At 35.4% G+C, this 25747-nt stretch overlaps 2 protein-coding genes across 2 annotated transcripts; both read left to right on the top strand.

The window, feature by feature from the left end:
• The first annotated feature begins 315 nt into the window (after positions 1–315).
• On the top strand, positions 316–11093 carry LOC123661531 (carboxypeptidase B-like). The gene is made up of 7 exons (XM_045596490.1): positions 316–358; positions 3903–3954; positions 4841–5053; positions 5292–5373; positions 5716–5866; positions 10022–10182; positions 10419–11093. The coding sequence occupies exons 1-7, from the start codon at positions 331–333 to the stop codon at positions 11049–11051; spliced, it is 1320 nt and encodes a 439-aa protein (XP_045452446.1). The 5' UTR covers positions 316–330; the 3' UTR covers positions 11052–11093.
• Positions 11094–18185: 7092 nt separating this feature from the next.
• On the top strand, positions 18186–23034 carry LOC123661377 (zinc carboxypeptidase A 1-like). The gene is made up of 6 exons (XM_045596343.1): positions 18186–18216; positions 18830–18863; positions 19692–19791; positions 20885–20998; positions 21702–21920; positions 22411–23034. The coding sequence occupies exons 1-6, from the start codon at positions 18186–18188 to the stop codon at positions 23017–23019; spliced, it is 1107 nt and encodes a 368-aa protein (XP_045452299.1). The 3' UTR covers positions 23020–23034.
• Positions 23035–25747: the final 2713 nt, after the last annotated feature.

Below are 25747 nucleotides of genomic sequence, written 5' to 3'. Positions count from 1 at the left end.
AAAACATTTCTTACATTAAGGTCTTGTTTTTTAAATATAAAATATTTATTTTATGACAAAGGGCTTAATTTAAGGAAAGGGTTTATTAAGGGGCAAAGACCTCACGATATCTTTGTTAGTAGGAAAATATGAGGCTTTTCGGAAATCTTGCAGGACGGCCTGTGCGGAGCTGCGCAGGCGCATATCACAGTCAGTAGCGGCGCGGAGTGACGCGTGCATGGCTGCTCGAGCCGCGAACTTATTTATTTATTTATTCACTTGTTAATATAGATGTTAGTATAAATATTTAATTTAATTTTAAAGAATACTATGTGCTTGAAGACCTTTATAATGGCTAAAAGGATCGTGTTCTTATTCGGTAAGTGTTTTTTATGTTTTATTACTTTAATTAAAAAATTATATACACTTTTAATTTTATAAGTATATAAATTAAAATTAATGTTCTTTCCTTGTTGTTTTTTTATTTTATTGTTCAATATTACAAAAAGCGATAAGTAATCGTTTCATATATACATGCTTGCTCGTCTTGCATTTCACTATTGCCTACTATAAATATAGCACTTTCTCTGATCCAGTGTGAGCGGGATATTTGAGGTCACACAAACCTACTTTGATCATAATAAAAATATAGCGCTATAAGAAAATATTATTTGTAGATGATATTACTACGATATAAATTTACAGATGTGAACCTGTCGTACGACTTTTCTCACGCAGAAATAGATTACAATGAAACATTTGTAAAATAACTAAGTATATAATTATGTTAAGTTAAATAAAGTTTTGTATCACACGTTTTGTTCGTCAAAATCAAAATTTATTCAAGTAGGCTTTTAAAGTACTTTTGAATCATCACTTTATAAATTAAAATGTTTTTGTTTTTAATAAGTTCATTCTAGTGAAAGTGAACATACCACTAGTTCTTAATTTAGATCCTTCAGGGAATAATCGGCAATAAACTCCGCAGTTCTTAAAACAAAACTGTCTTGAGTTCATATTGAAATATAATCTAATATATAAAATTCTCGTGTCGCGGTGTTTGTAGTTAAACTCCTCCGAAACGGCTTGACCGATTCTCATGAAATTTTGTGTGCATATCGGGTAGGTCTCAGAATCGAACAACATCTATTTTTCATACCCCCTAAATGAATGGGGTGGTGGGGGGTGGGTTAAGAGGGTTAATAAAATGTTATGAAATTTTGTGTGCATATCGGGTAGGTCTGAAAATCGGCCAACATCTATTTTTCATTCCCTTAAGTTATAAGGAAGGGGGGGGATAAGAAGGTTAATAAAATATGGCAAAACAACGTATGCGGGGTCAGCTAGTTTTAATATAAAATAAGATTATAATGATTAGGAATAAATAGCATAACACCACGAAAAAATACAATAGAGCGCAGTCAAAGTTTGTAAATAAATCTAGAAACTGCCGCTTCATTAAGTACGTACCTAAATATTAGTTTATTACGTCTAAGTTTTTTAACCGACTTCAAAAAAGGAGGAGGTTACTCAACTTGACCGTATTCTTTTTTTATTGGAAAGGAAATATCCTGAGTGTGGTACCATGATAAGGAAATCAGTATCTGATGATGGGATCCCAGAGAAATTAAGAGAAACCCTCGAAAATCTGCATAGCTTTTTACTGAGTGTAACGATTTTGACGATTTTAAATTTAATCGATAGCCGATGTTAATCATGTTGGTTAATAAAAAAGAATGCTAAGCGCATAACTTGAGAATGGCTCAACCAATTCGGCTAATTTATTTTTTTGTATGTTCCTTAAGTCCCACGGAAGGTTTTAATACAAAAAAAAACCTTTAACTTTTGACAGAACGAAGTCTGTCCGGGCAGCTAGTAAATAATTAAAGTAACTACATTTTTAGCTTCGTTATGTAGATACTGATTTTTTATTTACTCTTTGTAAGCAATTGTAAACTGTGTAAATAATTCATGTGCAGAACTTTATCTAGTTGATTACACGTTGTTAAAATACAATTATAAATTATTTAGCGCTAGATAACTTGTAACATTTTATTCTAGTTATTTTCCTATGCATCTTAAGACGTATTTTTAACGCCAAGCTGCAGAAGAGATACAAGATAGATTAAGCTCTTGTAATTAAATCAAGTTTAAAGATGAAATATAGCTTTAAATTCGGAGACATAGAAAGTGAAACTATTTAGCCTTTTTTTGTGGATAAAGTTTATCCTGCACCTAAGTTACGAATAGCTTTAACAACAGGAGGTAGAATAGACAATTCGGCCTGTAACATTCCACTGTTGAGTATAGGCCTCTTTCTCCAATGAAGACTTGTTTCTAAAACTATAATTTTTAGATTCATAATAACAAACAGAAATATCAAAGTCGACATTACAAAATATATTATGTCAAAAACTTTTATCTGTTGGTGTTTTATATTTCAATTATACCATTATAGACATTTTCAGTTGTAGAGATAATTCAATTATTATTGTAGAGAGGACTCAATAAAAACTGATAATTTGATTGTAATAAAAAGTACTGGTAACTTTATTTATTAGTAGAATAGCTTTTTGAAATGTTAACACAAGAGTGTAAAGCAATTTAAGGCAAACATTACCCTCTTATCCGGAAACTATCAAAGTGTAGAATATCTGGTTCCATAATACCAGCTACGACATTATTTAGGAAACTTTCTATGTGTAAAATTGAAGAGAGGTTTTTCCAAACAACTAAAATTTCATTTATCAATGATTATGTTAATGACGTGTAAATTTTTTGTATAAATATTAAAAATATGATAATTTAATAATAACGGAAGTATAACATATACTATGATATTATTTAATTGTGACGACATCAATAGTAATTAGTTTTTGTTTCTATTCTTTTGTTAACTATCCGGTACAAGGAAAACTAATGTTTAAATACTGTGAAGTGATTGTGAGATAAGTTTGTCGTTTATTCAAATTGATGTCTTCTTCAGGTTAAATCTGTACATTTTTCTAATATTTAATAATAAATATACTCATTCATTTGTTACAAATGAAATGAACTTAATTACGGATTTTTGTTGTATAGAACATTAAGTAAACAAAAAATTTATATTTTTACGTTAATGAAATTTCAATATGGAATTCTTAATTCTTAATATTAAACTAGTCGGAAAAATTCCATCTCTCAAAAGAAATTATAATTAAATATAATGCGTGGAAGTCAAAGCAGTGTAGACGCAGTAGAAATGCTACAGATAATTAAGAATTTAATATAAAATTTCTCCAAACACAACTTGGATCAAACAAAATAGAGTAATATTTGATCAAAGGACCGACACGGCTTCGTTTCATAGACCGTTGCAGTTAATTTGAATCGAAAAATTCCGTCTTTATTAAATTAAAATTATCGGGGATTCGAGCGATCAAAGAGCTGTTCTAATGACATCAATTGCTTCGGAATTGGTCCACGTTGGAAGCCAGATTGTACCCGCCCATTTTAGGAAACGCTCAATTACAAGAAGCCAAAGAAAACCGATAAATGTCACCGCAAATTAAAGAATCGTCCCACTTCCAAGCAAATACTGCCTTAGAAATTTAAGTCGCAACCGTAGCCTCCTAATGGCGTGTTTTTAAAGGAACTACCCACGACTGCCGGGCCCATTAAAGGGAATTACGAGATTTGCCTCATTTATTTATTCTTGCACGTGTGTGCAGTTACAGGAAATACGCTGTTTGTTGACGGCGTTGGTATAAGACAGCTAATTTCTTTACGATATAATTGTTATGTTAGATAAATTATAAAAAAAAAAGTTAATAATGTCAATGTAATATTTATTGTAATATTGTATTTTTGGGAAAGATCTGAAAGGGCATGAATGTGGGAGTAGAATATATCGCATTATCTGTGAATATTTTCTTTTCTTACAGGTCTGATGGGGTTGTGGATGCAAGTGGGATGTAAGCAAAACAAATATGACGAGTATGTTTCCCGCAAAATATTTTATTAAAATAGAAGTTTATTATATTCGGTTTATTTTTTTTTAATGTATACGAGCACATGTGCCTTCTTTGTAATAGAAGAGGCTTTTACCCAAAAGCCATTTAAAAGCATATAATTCTGTATCATATATTATTTTATATTTATCTATATTATTATATATTTCATTGTGACGCCGCGTTGGCGCAACGGTCACAGCCATGGATTGTACCTGTTGCGCTGGCGGTTGCGGGTTCGATCCCCGCACATGACAAACATTTGTATTGGCCACACAGGTGTTGGCCGTGGTCTGGGTGTTTGTGCAGTCCTTGTGGGTCTCCCCACCGTGCCTCGGAGAGCAAGTTAAGCCGCCGGTCCCGGTTGTTATCGTGTACACTTGATAGCGATCGTTACTCATAGTAGGGAATATATCCGCCAACCCGCATTGGAGCAGCGTGGTGGATTAAGCTCTGATCTTTCTCCTACATGGGGAAAGAGGCCTATGCCCAGTAGTGGGATATTACAAGCTGAAGCGTATTATATATTTTATGCTCTCATTAGTTTTACAGCTACGCTATAGAATTTATTACGAGTGTTGCACTTTAGATTTTTGTATTTTAGGTTGCAATCTTTGGTTAATATTAATAATAAATGTAAAAAAAAAAAATATTGTACCATCAATATTAAACACGTATATATTTTATTATCCACATTTCTAATTATCCTAGTGACTGATCAGTAGTTAAGTTAATAAATTTTCCATTCTACCTTAAAAATATTTTTCAACAAATAATAAAGTAATACGGTACTATAAATTTAAAACCTAATTTGTAAATTTTAACAGATAGGTCATTATTATCTAATACCTCATACAAGTGTTCTGTTTTAGCTATTCCCTGGTCAAACTATACCCGACAAAAACAAAGCAAATAGAAGCGTTAAAATTCCTAGATGACCCAGAGCTCGGAGTGGAAGTTTTGAAAAATAGCCGAAGTTTTAATGACAGCACTGATGTATTGGTACCACAAAATCGCTTGACGTTATTAGAACAATTAATTGAAAACGAGAAATTGCATTATGAAGTTAAACGTAATTATGGAAGGTGAGTATTAATTAAATCAATAATAATAAGAAAAATGTTTTTAACATATACACACGATTGTCTGTTCCTAATAAATTAATGCCCATGATTTAGGCCGGCTGATTTATTTTCATTTTTTTACTGAATATACATTTATTTTCATTAAAAAATATTACTTAATTATATAAATTATATTTAGAAATGTTAATTCTACACAAAAATAGATAAAACGAAATGATATAGATTTGAACATTTTTAGGACATTTGAGAATATCGAAAGAACGCCAAAAAGGAGAGTTTTACGTGGATTTGGTTTTTACGAATATCATTCGTTCCCAGCCGTAAGTATCTTAATTTTCTTTCTATTTTAGTATTTTATTTACGCAATTATGAACATTTAACAAAATAAATAATTTTGCAAGTTACGATTGTATTTGCATTTCACAAGGAAACGATTTTTACAAATTAATAACTGTGTATAAAAAATATTAATGTTCTACAATTTTATGTTCATGGTATGCTTGTTATTATTTTGTTCTACTATTAGGAATCTTTTAATTTGTAAAAGTAATAAATTGTACTTAATGCTAATTTTTATTCAGTAGTTTATATAGGCGTACTCAATATTCGATTATATGTATACTAATTGCATATGTAACATTATATCAATAATTATTATTTAGATACAAGAATATATAGACAGTTTACCGAAACGACACCCAGACTTAGTGACCCTTCAAAATCTAGGAACCAGTTTTCAAGGTCGAAGAATGAAACTTGTCAAAATATCTTCAGATCCTTTTGCAGGGAACCCTATTATCTTTGTTGATGCTGGTAAGTAATACATCCTTAGTTCCTAAATTATACGCTGTTAACACTATAAAAACCATTCTTTAAAATTTTCAAAAATTAACTGAATGACTAAATGGTCACTTATCGAATTGTAAGATAAAGAATATCACAGTATAAACTAATTAACTATAAGATGCTAAGCAGAATGGGCTCTACTTTTGCCAGATGACAACTGACAACTTGTTTGCATGTTCAACTTTTGCAGCAATAATAGCTTTGCCATATCAATAGACATTGATAAATGAGATTAAGTAAAAAGATAACGTTTGTGACAACAAAATTGGCTATATGTCCTTTTTTTTTTTTTTTTTTTTTTATTACGATATGGGCTTACTCTTGACCTCAGTCTAGCCCTAGAGCACAGACGAGGTCGAAGATGAAGCGAGTTCGCCCAGAAGAAGCCTGTTCACTCGCGCTTTAAATATGTTCGGGTTATATGAACTCGGAAATACAGACGCCGGCAGGGAATTCCATTCCTTGGCTGTGCGCATTAAAAAAGATGATTCGAAGCGCTTTGTACGTATGAAAGGTATATCAATCAGGTAGGAATGAAAGCCTGCGGTACGTCTGAAAGTCCGATGGAAGAAAGGAGATGGGGGTATGAGCTCGTGCAGCTCCAGGGCACACTCTCCAAAGTACAACCTGTAAAAGACCGTTAGACTGGCAACCTTTCTTCGGTGAGCCAGAGTATGAAGAGATTTCACCAAACTGGCATTACCGATAAGCCGCTTGGCTCTGCGTTCCACTGAGTCCAGTGTGGCGAGTTGATATTTAGCTGAGCCATCCCACAAGTGACTACAATATTCCATGCACGATCGGATTTGAGCTTTGTATAGCGTAAGAAGCTGTTTAGGCGTGAAATATCGCTTAACCTTATTTAAGATGCCAAGCTTTTTGGCCGCAGTTTGCGCTTTGGACTCAATGTAATTGCCAAAGTTGAGGTTAGAATTCAACTCTATGCCAAGGAGGTCGAGGGTATCGGACACAGGGACAGGTGTACCACGGAAAGTAGGAGTCAAGTTGAAAGGACTCCGTTTGGTGGAGAATAAACAGGCCTGCGTTTTGGCGGCGTTGAACGTGACCAGGTTGCAATCACCCCATTGGGATACTTGCTCCAGTATTGAATTTGTTCGTTCCACCATGGCCTCTCTCTGAGAACGTATTACGTCCCTGCTGTCTTTTGCGCTGGACAAATATCTCTCAACAATCGTACTGTCATCTGCGTATCCAACAATGCCTGGTCGTAGCATGTCGTTAATATGGAGCAGGAAAAGAGTTGCAGAGAGAACAGAACCTTGAGGGACGCCGGCGTTTATATCCATCAGGTCAGAGGAGCAGCCGTCCACGACCACTCTGATCGACCGTTCACTCAAAAAGTCTGAAATCCAGCTACAAAAGTCAACAGGGATGCCGTAAGCAGGAAGTTTGCTAAGGAGACTTGCGTGCCAAACCCTGTCGAAGGCCTTCGAGATATCTAGTGATACAGCGAGTGCCTCACCATGTTTCTCAATGGCTTCGCCCCAGCAGTGTGTGACATACACCAGAAGATCTCCAGTAGACCGCCCCTGACGAAAGCCGTATTGGTGGTCACTGAGGAGTTCATTGTCCTCTAGGTAGTTCAGCAACTTGCTGTTAAGTACCTTTTCCATGACTTTGCAGAGCATGGAGGTGATGGCGATTGGTCGGTAGTTGCAGGGATTCACTCGGCTACCCTTTTTGGGCACTGGCTGCACATTAGCCAGCTTCCAAGATTTTGGCACCGTTCTAGTTTGAAGAGAGAGGCGGTACAGGCGCGTGAGAACAGGAGACAGCTCAGGTGCACAGGCCTTTAGGACGCGCGCAGGTATACCGTCAGGTCCACTAGTCTTATTCACGTCAAGGTTCAGCAAAACTCTACGGACCTCTTTATTGTGGATCGTGATCTCTTGCATAGAAGAGTCACATCGAGGCAAGGATGGTGGTTGTGTAGAGCTAGCGTCAAGACGCGAATTGCTCGCAAAGAGAGATGCAAACAAGTTTGCCTTTTCCACTGCCGAGTGAGCTAGCGAACCATCAGGCTTCTGCAGAGGAGGCAATGTAGGGCGGCAGAAATTGGACTCTACTGCCTTCGACAGAGACCAGAATTGTTTACTACCAGGGGGGTAGGAGGCAAGTTTAGCGCCTATACGACGGATATGGTCGAATCGGGCCTTTTGTAATATCCGTTTGCAGGACTTGGTGGCTGAATTAAAAGCTTTCTTCCTCGTGCGAACCCCCCGCGCTCCAGCTTTGGCATCGCGGACCTGTACCCAAGCTTTGTAAGCAGACTCTTTAAGGGCTTCAGCATGGGCGCACTCAGCGTTGTACCAAGGTCGGGATTTGTGGTCGAGCGATATGTCAGAGAATGGTATAAAGTATTCCATTCCCTGTCGGATCACGCCCGCAACTGCCTCAGCCGAACACGAGGGGTCACCCGAGGAAAAACAGACTTGCCTCCATGGGAAAGATGCATAGAAATGCCGCATCTCTTCCCAGTCCGCTAACTCATATCGCCACACTCTTCTTGTGCCCCTTGGACAGTTGTCCGGAGGAGAGGCGGTCGATATGGATTTCACCAGACAATGGTCGGATGATCCTAGAGGGGCAGATACTGAGACCGAGTGTCTGTCTGGATCTGTAGTCAGCAGAAGGTCCAGGCAATTGGCTGTATGGCTAGCAATATCTGGTACCCGTGTTGCAACCTGTACCATCTGGGTAAGATCGAGTGCTAACGCGAATTTGCGCGCCTCCCTCCCAGCGTGGCATGTTTTCTCGTACGGGAACAACCACTGCTCGTGGTGGGCGTTAAAGTCCCCGAGAAAAACAAGTTCCGCCGTCGGATACCGTTGCTGCGCTTTGTCTGCCATCTCTGTAAGGTGGTCGAAGAGCCTGGTTGTCTCCTGATCTCCACTGTGCGACCGATAAACACAGGCGTAGACAGTCTTGTCCACGCCGGTGTCCACTAAAACCCACAATGTAGAGAACCCGGTCGCTTCAAAGCACCGGAGTCGCTTATAGCAAATGTCATTGCGGACGTACACACAGACCCCAGCGTGTTCCTTGAACTTATGTTCTAATGAGTAGCATGGGTAGTTGAGGTACGTCGCATCTGCTGGACATTTGATTTGCGTCTCCGTTAAGAAAAACAGATGCGGCTTCACGGTCTCGAGGTGGTGGTAGACCGGGTCAATATTGGAATGCAAACCTCGGATGTTAATGAGGTGCACCTTCAGTGGGAGGAAGTGCAGCCGTTTTTTAACTTTTTTCCTTCTTTGTGCTTTTTTCATATTAAGGAGTGATGATGGGGAAGCAGTTGGATGTCGAGGCGTAGCTTTTACCATGCGGATTCCCTAGGCTAAGCCGACCATTAGAGGAGCTCATCTGGAGACTGCGGGGACGCCCGAGCCCCCCTGGAAATCGCCACCGGGTCCTCCCACCCAGTCGCCAACTGGCACGGTGGAGCCATCCCAGGATTTTTCGCGAGGTGGCGGGGCAGCCTTTGCCACGTGGCTGGCGCGTTAGGGCCCCCAACTGCCTGCGGTCGGTCAACGGCAAGACCGTGCCTCGGATCCCGCTACCCTCCAGTATGAGCTGCCCGGTACAGTGCAGTCCAAGATTCCGAAAAAAAAAACTGCGCAAGCTGCGCAACTGACACTCTTCTGATCCCCCAAAGGCACTGGTACTCCCGCTCACAGACGGAACGCAGCAAGCTGCTTGGCGTCTGGTTCCGACGGGAGGGTGGTCGCTGCCAGGCGGCCCCTAAGTGGGACCTACCACCGCGTTGTGTGGGGGTCGTTCAGCCGTCACCAAAAGTAAATTAGTGGTGCCGTTGCCCGGGGTGGACCACTAGGAGGTAGACCCCAACCACCCCAGAATGTAAAGTAAGTCCTATGTAATAGTAGTTAATGATTCCATGTATTGTTTACTTCAAATAAGAGGTTTCGTATAAACAAAAGAAGCAGTTATTTACATGAAATACAACGAGTTATTAAAATCGAAAAGTCATATTTTACAATAACTGACATGATTCACTTCAATAACTCAAACCGTATTATTTCAGTACAAAATTTTCCTACCAATGTTTCGATAACCAGTTAATCCTTAATGATTCATTGTCAGGTATCCACGCCCGGGAGTGGGTGGCGCCGGCGATGGCTCTATACCTGATCCACAGGCTGGTCAACGACCCCGATGCACGTAGTGAGCTGGACGGAGTGGATTGGTACATCCTCCCGGTTGTCAACCCTGATGGATATGAGTACACTCGATCTAACAGAGCTGTAAGTAGTTTTCAAAAGTAATTTAAGTAACTTATTATGTTTTAGAAATATATTTTTTTATTTTATTTCTGTTACCTTTCTTTTCCAGACAGTCTCAACATTAATTTTATTTATATTTGAAGAAATTTAATATGAATTCGATCCCATAATTTACGTTTTCAGAATACAGTGTAGAACGTCATAGTCTCATACGTTTTTTTTTACAATCAAGAATTTATTCACGCCTTAATTTGCAGAACCGCCTCTGGAGGAAGACCAGATCAAAGAACTCCTTTTTCGAATGCGTTGGAGTTGACGGAAACAGAAATTATGGTTTTAAATGGGCTGTTAGTGGTGTATCTAAAAATCCTTGTGATATGGAAACTTATGCAGGACCGAAACCCTTCTCCGAAGTAGAGACACAAATGGTCAGAAACATAATGATGGAAAACAGTAAAAGGCTCAAGTTGTACGTTTCCTTGCACTCCTATGGCCAGTACTTGGTCTACCCATGGGGATACACCGGCGAATACTTGCCTAAAGAATGGAAAAGATTGGATTCGTTAGCTAGAATGGTATCAGATGCAGTGCAAAGGGCTGGTGGGCAGCCTTTCAAAGTTTTGAGTGCTGGTAAGTGGTATGCAGCTGCTGGAGGCAGCGATGATTTCGCTTTCGGTGCAGTTGGTGTTCCCTATTCATATACTATGGAATTGACAAGTGGTTATGAATTCATATTCCCTGAACGACTCTTACGTATCGTATTGCCACAATACTATGAAGGGTTCCGAACATTCGCAGCACAAATTAAGAAAGAGTTTTCTCCCAAATATATGCCAAGACACGCTACTTCTCAAGAAATGATGGAACAAACAGTTAAAAATGTATATTAAAAGTTTTGTGATGTAAATTAAATATATGAAGTATTGAAGTAATGTAGCGTTTCAATTTTTAGATTTATGAATTAATAAATAAATATTTTTAAGCCAAACAATATATATATATATACTATATTATACTTTGTGGCAATATATACACATATATATATTGCCACAAAGTATTTTTTGTTACTTTTCTGTTTAGGTACAAGTGAAGTCAATCCAACCACATTTAATATTTCCAAATTAAATTAATATATCATTAGTGTGTTTGTATTCCGGTTCGTATTTTCATGGTTGTATAATCGTGATCATAAAATGAATAATGCTTATATATAAATGAATCAAGTTACCCAATAAAATAAAATAAAAATATATAAATTAGAAGTAAGTTAAAGTGATAGCCTACTAGTATTTTTTTAAAATCTTTTGTTTAAAAGAGGCGCTCATTTTCTTCTTGAAAATGCGTAATATTAACATTAATATACGTAATACGTATGCTATTAAATTAAACCAATATGAAATTCAGAAGAATGATAACTTTATTTAGCATAACGTCCTTATATGTATTTTCCTCGAGCACTTACGAAGCGGAGTCAATATTGCAAGGATGAGGATGCAATTTCTAGGAAATATTTAGTTGATATTTCGATTTACCTTTAATTTTCCGACTGAATAAATTCTAGATATGATTTTGATATTGACTTCGAAAATTTGATTACATTTATTCGTATACGGTGATATTAAAATATGTTTATTATATATATATATATATATATATATATATATATATATATATATATATATATATATATATTATTTATTATATTAATACGTTAAGGTTAAGTTGTTTGTCTCTCTTTTTAAAAACAAAACCACACAATTACTCCATATAAATTATATATTATTTTATAGATATTACTACTCTGCCGGCATCCGCAACTAAAAAATTTAAACTATTTAAAAAGGAAGGTTAAGTATGCTTTAAGAAGAAGGAAGACTATTTTTTTTCTCAAATCAACGGGGGTGTAACCGTGGTATTCAGCTAGTATTAAATATTATGATATAAATAATATATTAAAAATTATATAATGGTCGATTATGGAATGCCTTAAATGGCAGATAAATAAAATTGGAGTGTCTGTTTGTAATATTAAAATCATCATACATTACGATGTATAGACGCTTCATAACATTTTATACATTTTTTGTCTCTCTGTTTGTCTGTTTGTTTGTTCCGGCTAATCTCTGAAACGGCTGAAACGTTTTTGATGGGACTTTCACTGGCAGATAGCTGATGTAATATGAAGTAATTAAGGCCACATTTATTGTAGAAATTTATTTATTTTATAAATCTGAGACCTGAACAATAACATTTTTGTTAAATTCCACGCAGACGAAGTTGCGGGCACAGCTAGTATTTAGATAATTAGATTCTAATATATTTCCAAAAGTAGAAAGATATTTTAGGCTACTTAAGTGATTTCTTTACTCAGCAAAAATATGAAGTGTATACGCTTCAGCCTGTAATATCCCACTGCTTGGCATAGGCCTCTTTCCCCATGTAGGAGAAGGATCAGAGCTTAATCCACTACGCTGCTCCAATGCGGGTTGGCGGATATATTCCCTACTGTGAGTAACGATCTGTTATACCTAGGTTTAATTCGCGGATAGTGCTGATGCCGCTATTTTAATTACTTTAAATATTTCATTTTCCATACGGTCGAGTCAGTTGCCGTTTACCATCCAGCGCGTCACAATATACATATTTTTTTATACAGAAAAGGAAAGTGAGGTGTTTCTAGGGACAGTTACTGTAAGTGTTTGGACTATTAAATAAACTTTATCAATATTTAACCAGTTGTGTGTCTATTCTAAAAGACTACCGGGAGGTGCCGCGTAACAATTGGTGTCAGAAGCGGGATGTCGTAAGTGGTTTTCTGTGTAAAACCCTGACATCCGAACCCTGGCACCCAGGTACGTCATTAAACATTACACAAGGTCACAGGCCCCACGTTGCCGTGCCTACATCAGATATACGTCTCAGGCCCCACGAGCCGAGGCAGGTCCACCTAACACACGGAACTTCTAGCAGATCTACAGCCCCACGCTGCTGAGACTGCGTCCCAGCAGAAGAACCCTCACCAGGCAACCACACCATCATCTACATTTTACATACACGTCGCTATATTGCAACGTGACGCGTTAGCTGCAATACGACTCACAGAGCCACCACGTGTCCGAGTTCCGGCCCCGCAACGTCATCAACACGTGTCACGCTTCCCAGCAGATATGATCGCGCTTGCTGTTTCATTGTGAGTTTTCTATTTTACTAAAAGCCTAAAAGTGAATAAGTGCTAGTGATCAGTGATTCTTTCCCAGAAGATTAATATATCTTAACCTTTTTTTTAATAAACCTTAAATTCAGTAACAAGCTTAGTATATTTATAGAGTCACGTATATACAACTTCTACAAAAATCTATTTACATTTTCACTAAAATTACTGTTATTTTTAATTGAATGCCTCCTAAAAAGGAAAAGACTGTAATTGAAGAAGCTCGCTCTGATTCCGACAGCGATTATTCAGATCCATCTTTAAAGTTCTCAAAACCGAAAATGGCTGAGAAGATAACTCTATCTGTTCTTACCAAATTCATAAAACCTTATAATGGTGATCGCGAATCTTTGCCAGCTTTTCTCACAAACTGCGAAAATGCTATTTCTCTCGCAACCGCTGACCAGCAGAATGTGCTTTGTAAATACATTATATCACAGCTTGAAGGCAAGGCACAAATGGCTTGCTGTCTTAAAACATTTAATAAATGGTCCGAAATAAAATCATTTTTAAAAGTCACGTTTGGTGAGAAAAAGCATTCTACGCATCTTTTAATTGATCTACAGAATTGTAAGCAAAATTCAACAGAAGATGTCACGCAATATTCATTAAGAATTGAGTCTTGTATAACACGATTACTATCTGATATACATTACAGCTGCGAAAACTCAAACGAGTTAATAGGAAGGTTAGCTGCTATGGAGGATTTGGCATTGAATACTTTTTTATTAGGGATTAATTCAAATTTATCGCAAATTGTACGCTGTCGCAATCCCAAGACGCTATCTGAGGCTATCACACTTGCTATTGAGGAGGAAAAGCTTTTAAACCTAACCAAAATTTCTCAACAACCTTCTAAATATTGTTCAATTTGCCACAGATCAGGTCATAACACCTCTGTATGTTTTAAAAACCAAAAACCTAATTTTACTAAATCTAACAATTTTCAAAAAACATTTCATCTACAAAATCCTCTTATTTTAAGTCGACCTTATAAACCTAATTTTAATTATAATAATAAATATTGTGTTTATTGTAAAAACAAGGGTCATGTTATAAACGAATGTCGCAAACGCGAATATAACAATAGCCGCCGCATACTGCAACCCGATTCTTCTCAGATTGCACAAAGTGACACCACGGGTTCACGTGCACCGAATAACGTATCGCGCGTGCACCATTGTGATAATATTGATCGATGTAATACTTCTTTTAACGAAAACGATTTAAACTAAATCCGATTTCGGCCTCGTGCCAGTCGAAATCGTCGGCTATAAACGGCACAAACTCCATTTTCGATTCTCTATCATCTCAGCCTCCCCGCGAGGTAGGCCTGAGTCATATCATTATGAATACTATTCCTAATTCTTATAAATTAAATGCATCTCAGTCCTAGCCGCTGAGTCTCACTGAATCTCATAAATTAAATGCATCTCAGTCCCAGCCGCTGAGTCTCACTGAATCTCATAAATTAAATGCATCTCAGTCCTAGCCGCTGAGTCTCACTGAATCTCATAAATTAAATGCATCTCAGTCCCAGCCGCTGAGTCTCACTGAATCTCATAAATTAAATGCATCTCAGTCCTAGCCGCTGAGTCTCACTGAATCTCATAAATTAAATGCATCTCAGTCCTAGCCGCTGAGTCTCACTGAATCTCATAAATTAAATGCATCTCAGTCCCAGCCGCTGAGTCTCACTGAATCTCATAAATTAAATGCATCTCAGTCCTAGCCGCTGAGTCTCACTGAATCTTATAATAATAAGTCTCTTAAATCTCATAAAAAAATCTCAATCATTCTATACCAATGCACGCAATCACGCATTCTAACATAAATAAAGCCAGCACAATCGTAAAGTCAAGCTTAAATACTTTTAATTCTACTATTCGAAGACTAAACCAAAACGAAATTAAATTAAATTCCCATATAACTATACCTACTAAATGATATTCTTTCTCAAGTTACAAAGCAAAATGATAACTTATACTACGTAACGCGAATAAATAGTTTTATCAATCTAATTGAAAGTTCCCTGATAACAATTTCTAATTTCTTAGACATAATCCTTAATTCTATTTTATTTTTAAAAGCAAATATTTTAGCTAACATGTTTCTATTATAACAAAAAGATTATTTTCATATTAAAAATACCATTGATATACCCAGAAAAATACATTGTTTACAAAAATATTCCTTTACCGACTCCATATAATAAAAATGCTAACACGTTTTCTTTAATTCAACCGACTAAAGCTTATATTGCAGTAACAGATGATAAGCTCAGTTACGTCTTGTTAGATAACTTAAACAATTGTAAGTTGATAAACGATGAGTATTCTATATGCCCTATGCTCAGCATTTATTCGAGTATAAATAATCCTTGTTGTGAAAGTAAATTGTTAACAGAAGTAGTCCTATCAATGTCACCTGAATGTAATCATAAACTTTTGTTTAGTAATGTCGATATTTGGCAAACGCTTAGTAATAATAAGTGGATCTTTGTTCAATCTAAACCATGTAAATTAACTGTTAAATGTAATGAAACTCTCAAATCGTAATGTATCCAAATTCTAAATAAATGTTTTTTATACTAACTCTAAATATTAAACTAATGTCTTAAGATTATCAATGTACTATCTCTTACACTATTCATTACACTAACTCATATACTAATTCTTATAATAAATAATAATCTTTACTCTAAGATAAACACACTTAGATACTTATAAAAGTTTGTTATGATTTTTTTTTATGAATTTCGGCAATTTTTGACAATTTTATAAATTTTATGATTTTTGTGAATTTTATTAAATTTATATTTTCTTTAAGAATTGTTTGTGTGTAGAATAGACTAACATTAGTCATATAAGTTAAAATGTTACTAACACATATGAATGAATTTTCTAAAACAAACTTATTATTATAATTATCTTATTATCATAATTTTATAATAAAATGTCAAATTCTTAATTATTGATGATAATATTAACATTGTTAAAATTTTAGCTAAGCAGCTCTCTTATTGTTTAATGATAAATTTTATTTTTTTAATTCCAATTAATTAATATTTTGGTAAAAATTGTAAAACGCTCATTTTCCTTTCTGACCTTTTCGATTTTAGTCGCGTCTCAATTCCGCTTCATCTTTAAAGATAAAGCTCCATCAAAAGGGGGGAGATGTTATACCTAGGTTTAATTCGCGGATAGTGCTGATGCCGCTATTTTAATTACTTTAAATATTTCATTTTCCATACGGTCGAGTCAGTTGCCGTTTACCATCCAGCGCGTCACAATATACATATTTTTTATACAGAAAAGGAAAGTGAGGTGTTTCTAGGGACAGTTACTGTAAGTGTTTGGACTATTAAATAAACTTTATCAATATTTAACCAGTTGTGTGTCTATTCTAAAAGACTACCGGGAGGTGCCGCGTAACAGATCGCTATCAGGTGTACATGATAACAACCGGGACCGACGGCTTAACGTGCTCTCCGAGGCACGGTGGGGAGACCCACAAGGACTGCACAAACACCCAGACCACGGCAAACACCTGTATGGCCAATACAAATGTTTGTCATTTGCGGGGATCGAACCCGCAACCGCCAGCGCAACAGGTACAATCCATGACTGTAACCGTTGCGCCAACGCGGCGTCGCACGTCGTAACACGTCATATAATGAAGTGTATAATTATGATTAATTTTAAATTTACCAAAATAAATGGCTTTCGTCCATTTGAATACATGACATTAATTTTCGATTATTAATAAGGACACCATCGGCATATATATATTTCTTCAGCGCAAAAAAGGATATATTACTGAATTTATTTAATTTAGACTCTCAAGATCACATATTTGTATTTTATCACTAGAATTCCATTATTATTAAATCATTATTATTTAAAATTGAAACATTAATTATTTTTGAGCCACTATGATTCTCAATAAAATTAACTTAATTATTAAAAGATTTCATCGTACAACGGGAAATTTTTAGCATTTACATATATTCGTTAAATGTATGTTTTCTTTTCATGTTCTTGCAAATCCTGAATGTCTTTAATAAACTTGCTTCTGAATTACTTTAGTTCTACGATTAAAATTAAATATTTATGACTAAATTTATATAGAAAGTATAATAAAAATATTATATATTATATTCATTAGTGGACACAGCATTACTGTTTACCTACAATTTTATTAATTGATTTCTAATTTCTATAAACTGAATGCATATGTTTTTTATATTATACTAATGTTTCCTTTGAATCCCCAGGATCCCATGGATTCCCAGTTAAATTTTTTTTCTCTATCTTAACATTTTATCATTGAACCTTTAAGAATAGAGAGCCCCATAACAAATATTTTAAATGGATAACCAGTGAAGATTATCTTATTTACAAAAATATACTACATAAGGCTTTATAATATTAGTACAGCTACATTTCGCACCAAGAGGTGGCGTAAGACTAGATTTAAGGCTGACGAACTTGGTTCCGGGAGCTCAATCGATTTTTTGAAAGTATATGTTCAGAATTAAATACTTCCTATAAATATATTTTTATAAAGAGAATGTTACTAATATAATAACGTTACTATGGTGTTTACATACATTACTTTACATTTTAAATAACATAAAAATTATATTGAGTTATAACAATAAAATTGTATTGAACTTTTATTATCATTTTATTATAATAACATTTCACTGTTAATATTTATAGCTTTATATCCTATAGGTAGTAGCTCTAAATAAATTTCCACTATGTAAAGAAATAACATTTTTTAAAATATATTTTTAGGCTTGTTAAAAATGTATCTTTTGGGAATTGTAATTGCTACAGGTTAATTTTATTGTTATTTTCAACATAATTACTTATTAAGTAAGTACCTACTACGACTGCCCTGGTGTAATATTTCCGGTCTGGTTGTTAAACCTTGTGGGTCTCCCCACCGCGTCTCGGAGAGCACGTTAAGCTGTCGGTCCCGGTTGTTATCATGAACACCTGATAGCGATTGTTACTTATAGTAGGGAATATTTCCGCCAACCCAAACCAAATGGTGAATTAAGCTCTGATCCTTCTCCTAGATGGGGAAAGAGTTCTAAGCCCAGCAGTGGGATATTACAGGCTGAACCAAAAAGTAAGTACTAAGGGTCGACCGTTTTGACAGTGGTGACGTCATTTAAGTCGACGGATATGGGTTAAATTCCTGTATTTACATACAGACTTAAATGTTTGCTTTGGGTCTGAATTTTTGTCGTAGTACTATTGTAACTATCCACCATACTCAAAGGGTAGGTAGCATTGTAGAATAAGCTCCAACCCCTTTTCCTATGTTATATATTTGACCTTTGGTCAACATTACGGATATTACGGATTGTAGTTTAAGTAGTTTGTGTTAGTATAGTTCAGATTAATAATATACAAATTAAAGTGATTAATACTTTACTTTTAGTGTTTTTCAACGCAGCCAAAGCGGATTATTGTGGGTAAGAAAATACATTTTTTTTTTATATTAATAAAGACACCACATTATATACTTGTACATTAATTACAATTTTAACCTCATATTTAATTTAGTAACAGTGAGTTTTGTTCCCCAATATTTATTTCTTAGCAAATTTATCTATTTGCCGTTTAGCCCTATGGCTTACTTATTTAAATTCTATAGTTTAAATGTGATATAAAACATTAGATTGACGGCATTAATTCCTATATAAATTTTGGGAGTTAGCGAAAAATTAGTAGTGGTTGTGTGATTGATTCTTTTTAACGTTATATAAGTTACCTAACAATTGCAGATTGCTCACGAATTGCTAAATATAATAACGCCAAAACTAGTAGCCATCTTAGTAGTGACGTTTAGTACTAGCATTATCAAACAAAATAGAAGATCAATTGTATAGCACCAGACGTGTTACGTTTCGGGGGCTGGGGGTCGACTTTTGGACTAGTTGTGAACTACTTGAAAGGTTGGACAAAGAAAACTAGACAGTATTCTGATCTACGTATCGACACCGACTACCGATCACTTTATTTCAAGCATTAATCTTACATACTATACCGCGTAAATAAAGTTTCAGCGCGATCCATGTTGATCCGCACGCCATCTGTCTAGCATTGGACAACTTTTACATACAACTATATTGAATCATACACGATATTGATTAACGTTTTTGAACACCAATCTTTAGAAGCAGCGGATATAAAAATTCTTTAAAAAATGCAAAACGCTAAATATTAACAACTGTTTTAAATTGAAAAAGTGCTCACTTCCTACATACATATCTGTGAATATTAATATAATTATATTTCAGTTGCAAGTCGCTACGTCCTTGTTACAAAAGGATGTTAGATGCATTACTTGTTGATGATGAAGAGCCTTGTGTTGAGAATGTTGCCATCGGATCCAGCACAGTTAGTTTACATTTTACTTGTAATAAATTATACTTTAACTAATATCAAAGTTAGTGATACATATAGAAACGGTTCATACTCAACGGCTTCCAGTAGAGTGGGAACCGAGTATTAATGGGGTATTGACGTAGGGCCCTGCAGGGTATAATTATATTGCTCAAAATCTGGAGCTCTGGGGAAGTACGTCAACCTTAGAGAAGATCAAAGCTAAATAATACTGCTCTCAAGTAGTTGTGTCTTCTTGTGGTGATCAAGATGGCCCGAGGTCCTGGGCAGTGTCAGGGGTAGGGTTGGCAACGCACTCCCAATGCTTCTGATGTTGTCAGCACAGGCTGTGGTAATCGCTTGTCATCATTATTATTCATTTAATGAAACAACTTTTTTCGGATTTTATCGCGGTTTATTATTAACTTTTGATTCCCGACGTTTCGGATACTGTACAGCAACCATGGTCACGGGAGGATCATTATTATTATTACAGCCTATACAGTCCACTGCTGGACATAGGCCTCCAAAAGTTTACGCCAAAAATAACGTGAACTCATGTGTTTTGCCCATAGTCACCACGCTGGACAGGCGGGTTGGTGACCGCAGTACTGGCTTTGTCGCACCGAAGACGCTGATGCCCGTCTTCGGCCTGTGTATTTCGTAATCGCTTGTCATCAAGCAAGCTGTAATATGTATATAAAAAGGGTTCAAGAATACACACAAATTAACACAATAAAAATACAAATTATCAGACTTTGACAGATATGTATAGCATATTTAATTTTTGTCATGAGAGTGATTGAACTGCAACAGCAAATAGATATAATAGCCAATACGAGGACTAAGTTTTTTTATTATTGTATCTATGTTTTTATTTTTAATAATGGTCTCAAAACGCTGAACTAATTTAGTAATTTTCATATTAATAATAATTTCCCTATTGCAAAGATACATTACTTGACATAACACAGATATTAATACGCTGAACTTCATGATGTACTAACGAAAGGGTATATATAATCAACACGCGTAAACTCGCAAAAGGTATGTGAAACTGTAAGCTATTTTATTGTACAAATATTTTAATGTTATTATTAATTGACAGGTGACGATATTTCTGAAAGCACTAAAAACGTACTGCGGTTACACAGTTCAGGTTCATGATAATTTTACGACACGTGAAAACAGAAACTTATTTGAGGTTTGTGTAAAAAAGATACTTTTTAATTTACACTAACATTTTGTATATACAGAAGTAGCTGACACGACAGACAAATAAAATGTCATTTTGTCTTGTTAACTGTCAATGTTTAAAATTATAATATTTGCAGCATTTTATAAATAAAAAAAAAAAAAAAAAACCAGGAAACTTCAATTATAATTTGCCTAGAAATAGTTCCGCCGTTTTTTGAGTACATTAATCGAAATAAATGGTCATACATTTAGAATATTATGTATTAGACAGTTTCATCTACACAAAATTAAATATATGTGAGTAAGTAAGGAGTTAATAAAATAGAACTAGAACTAGTATTCTTTTATTTAATGGTTTAGTTGTTGACTTTTAATCTAGAAATGCGATTTAAATTATATCGCGTTTGATAGCTTGGGTTACAGGTAGGTAGGTAATAGGGTGCATTGTAAGCTAGTTCAGTTCTAAACTTGTTTTTATAAACGCATTCATTCCTACTAAAGTAGCTGTAAAAGTTTTACCGGTTCTTTTAATCGTTGTCTCCTGCTACTTATATGTGGTATGTATTTCGTTGATAAGAATTTTAGTGTTATCAAAACTATACACCTATCAAATACTAATAGAACCATTAAATTTGGTTGTTCAAATAATATCGCAAGGTAGGTATATCATATCCTACATTTTTTGTCGATTAAAAAAGGTCGCTTTTAAGGTCTAAATTTAATTACAGGTAATTATTAACGGTACAAAACCTAAAGGTAGAGAAAAAGAGTCTAGACCGATTATACTCTTAGACGCAGGTCAAGATGCTGGCTCCGAACCTGTTGCCTTTGCGCTGTATATAATCGAACAACTTGTAGCGTGCGCTGATAACATAAATATGATACGGAAGGTTAAATGGGTGATCTTACCATCTACTAATCCGGATGGGTTAGAGTACAGGAGAAATGTTAGTATTACTATTACGATATTTCATTAATTTTATTTAATACTTTATTACGTACTTAAAATTTTACACAAAAGAAAAAGAAATATAATAGAGAAATATAGTACCTGTCTTATCACTGATAGTGGTTTCAAATAGACAACCTCTGCCTAAATATTGATAACTTTAAATCAAACGGTGCAATAACGTTAAATGTAGTGATATATTTTAAATATGCATATTTAAATTAAGATTTTGTAGCATTATTATCATAAGAAGATTATAAAAATACAGCACACAAGAACATTTTCATAGACACACAGACAAACTTTGTCAGTCACACAGTCACACACCAAAACAGCGGAGAAAGCAATATGTTACACAATAAATGTTGTTTGCTCAATGAGTAAGTTTTATCTACATTAAGCTGTGGTTACCAGTAATTTTAAATTTTTTTCAATATTTATTTATATTTTGTTTGTGGCCAATTAATTGTATGTTTTATCTATTACAGAAAAAGGAATACTGGAGAAAGAATATGAACTATTTACAAAACAAGACTTACGGTGTAGATATAACAAGAAACTTTGATGACTCTTGGAATGTTTGTCCGATCACTGAGAATATATTTTCACAAACATATCAGGGTCAAGTTAATTCTGAAAATGAGACTAAGTTCATAATAGACGTCTTAAAGAGATATAAAAATGATATAAATACGTACATTTCGTTGCGACGCGACGGTCACGGTATATTTTATCCGTATGCCGCCAGAAATATAACTTTTAACTCTATAGAAAAGGTTAAGAAAAGAGCCGGCGATGTAGCAGCTAAAGTAAATCATAGAGCTGGAAGCTTTCAGTGGTTTGTCAATGAAAGTATCTATAACGTGAATGAAGAAGCTCACTGCGGGCACAGCGTCGACTACGCCGTTAACAAGATGGGTATCCCTTACTCATACGAAATGCGTATTTTCTCGGAAAGCGCCAACAAATACATAAAAAATTTTCAGTCTCTACCCAAAGGATACGAGGTTTCATTAAGAGCCGGCTATTTTAGCGGTATTAGAGAAATATACAATTCAATTATCAATGAAATGAAACAAAAGAAGAAACTGAAATAAACTCATACGAATCCATTGACGGTTTTAATATAACTATATCTACATCGTTAACGGCTTGTATACATATAGGTCAGGGAAGTCGCAATGATTTTTGCTAAAGGAATAATTTAGTTAAAGTTAAGGTTTTTATGCCTCAAACGGAGCATTAAAATATTGAATTAGGTCAAAATTATGTACATAAGCTGGAATCTATTATGATACAATATTTATCTACTACATAATAGTATATCTACGTTGTAGGAGTCACTTTTCCACTTTTCGGTAGGATGTCGGTCATGCGCGCTGGTGGTTGAGGAGCGCGCGTGCGCTAGGGGTGGGGCCCATGTCCGTTCAGCCCGCTATCATTCTGTAGTCAGCTGCGGCGGCGGCGACGCGTCTTCTCCTAACTCCTCTCAACACCTGCAGTCCTTGTACCGCGATCACCCAGCCGCCGTGCGCGCTTAAACGAATATTATTCCTTCGTTTCGTTTATTTCACATTATAACAATTATTTGATTTATAGTAGTTATTACATATATTATTTCTGGTGATTTTTTATTTTTTAAGTTTTTTCATTAAATAATCGAAATGATAAAAAAAATTAAAACTTTTAATTGTTTTTTGTAATATTATTTGTGTAAAAAACGACGCTGATTATTTCCCGAGCATCGTGAGTCAGAATGGTAAGTAAAGAATTAAAGTATAAATTATTTCAGAAGTCGCGCGGGTACGGTACGAGTCAGCTGATTCTCATAGTACGTTCTTGTGACTTACATCCGGAAAAGGTTAGTAGCGATGGGCGGAAGGCGTGCCGTCGGCAACAGGTTGCAAGGCTTTGCAGGATTCGGTAAGCGGTCGACGCCCGCTGGACGAATTAATTTTATAAAACGTAAATAAATTGGGTTAAAAGAGGCTTTTGCGTTAAAAAATTTGAAAACTGAAAGTTACATAAAGCTATGTAGATGTTTTTTCTCAAGCACAGAGTCTTTAAAGAAATTTTAAACGTTAAAGCAAATACGTTATCTCATTTCATCGAAAGAAAACTATAAACAGTTGTTTCTCACGTAAGTAGAATATTGAATTAAATTGAAAGGCTATACATAAAACGATTGAAAAATAACCTTATTAAAAAAAATGATAAAAAACGACAGTAAATTAAGTAATTAAATCTATCTACAATTTATAATGTTCTATATCTAGTTAAATTGTACGCAGAATAATTAAAACATTAAACCTCTTATAATTAATAAAACCTTTAAAACCTGTTAAACATAGGCCATGGGTTTTTATTTCTTAAAAGAGTTTCTATTACTATTTATATTTTTGGTATTATTAAAATTGCGAAAAAATAAAATGAATTTAAACGTTAATGTAATTTTAGTCTCTACGTAATTAATTTATGACGGATTTATACGGAAGAGTAAGCCGTTGATAAAAATAATAAAAATATATTAGGACCTATAAAAAAGTGGAATATATAAGACAAAAAGTATTTAAAATTGCTTCGAAAAGTTATCATGAGAATAAGCAGTAGTTGATACTTCTGTTTTAAATTGTAGGAATATCTTCCTTAAATTCGTGCGTGGGTAGTATCAGCGGCGCCTAAACACCGACGGTTGAGAGTTCGATTCCTGCTCGGAGTGGATAGTCCGCTGGTTGTTAGTCCTTGTTCTCTCTGGGGTCTCCCCACCGTGCCTCGGAGAGCACGTTAAGCCATCGGTCCCGGTTGTTGTCGTGTACACCTGATTGCAATCGTTACTCACATTAGGGATTATATCCGCCAACCCGCAGTAGAGCAGCTTTCGTAGCAAGCTTTGATCCTTCTCCTACATGTGGAAAAGGGCCTATGCTCAGTACTAAGATATTACTAGATATACTAGCTGAAGCGTAAGCGTTATATAAAAATTATTTAGTAACCACTAAAATAACCGAAAATAATATGATGAAACTATAGAGTTATTAAATTTTTCATTAAAAGTGATTTGGTCTTCTGTGGTGAGTTTACAATTAAAATACACACCGATCTCTACATCCGTCGGACAAATATTATTATGTAAAAGATGGTCTACAGTCCTATATGAAAAATAACGCATTAAATTATAAAAGGACTTTTTACATAAAGTCTACAGATCCCAAATATACCAATAATTTTAATATCATATTTGCCAGATTGACATTTTTGGTACCGCTCTGCCCTCAGTCGTAGCATTACTTCCTTTAACATATACTCGTAGCACCTGCATTTAACCCTAAAATAATTTTAAATCGGTTTGATAACTCCAAAAGTAAAGGGCGTCCAAAAAATACTTTCACCACCTTTATTGTATTAGCATAGAAGTATTCTGAAGTTATAATTAAATGAAAAGTAAATTAAAATAGACGCCGCGTTGGCGCAACGGTTACAGCCATGGATTGTACCTGTTGCGTTGGCGGTTGCGGGTTCGATCCCCGCACATGACAAACATTTGTATTGTCCATACAGGTGTTTGCCGTGGTCTGGGTGTTTGTGCATTTCTTGTGGGTTTCTCCACCGTACCTCGAAGAGCACGTTAAGCCGTCGGTCCCGGTTGTTATCATGTACACCTGATAGCGATCGTTACTCGTAGTAGGGAATATATCCGCCAACTCGTATTGGAGCAGCGTGGTGGATTAAGCTCTGATCTTTCTCCTACATAGAGAAAGAGGCCTATGCCCAGTTGTGGGATATCACAGGCTGAAGCTGAAATTAAAATAGTCTCTCCAAAAATAA

The sequence above is a fragment of the Melitaea cinxia genome, chromosome 17 (assembly GCF_905220565.1).
Source record: "Melitaea cinxia chromosome 17, ilMelCinx1.1, whole genome shotgun sequence".
NCBI classification, from domain to species: Eukaryota; Metazoa; Arthropoda; class Insecta; order Lepidoptera; family Nymphalidae; genus Melitaea; species Melitaea cinxia.
This window is presented reverse-complemented; position numbering and strand designations above follow the sequence as displayed.

What these genes read in the sequence shown, in the direction of transcription:
- LOC123661531 (XM_045596490.1), top strand. Translation starts at nt 331, where the DNA reads ATGGCTAAAAGGATCGTGTTCTTATTCG. An exon ending in GTTAAACGTAATTATGGAAG is followed by an intron (nt 5,054 to 5,291) that starts GTGAGTATTAAT and finishes GAACATTTTTAG; the next exon opens with GACATTTGAGAATATCGAAA. An exon ending in AATATCATTCGTTCCCAGCC is followed by an intron (nt 5,374 to 5,715) that starts GTAAGTATCTTA and finishes ATTATTATTTAG; the next exon opens with ATACAAGAATATATAGACAG.
- LOC123661377 (XM_045596343.1), top strand. Translation starts at nt 18,186, where the DNA reads ATGTATCTTTTGGGAATTGTAATTGCTACAG. An exon ending in GCCAAAGCGGATTATTGTGG is followed by an intron (nt 18,864 to 19,691) that starts GTAAGAAAATAC and finishes ATTATATTTCAG; the next exon opens with TTGCAAGTCGCTACGTCCTT. An exon ending in TTGCCATCGGATCCAGCACA is followed by an intron (nt 19,792 to 20,884) that starts GTTAGTTTACAT and finishes ATTAATTGACAG; the next exon opens with GTGACGATATTTCTGAAAGC.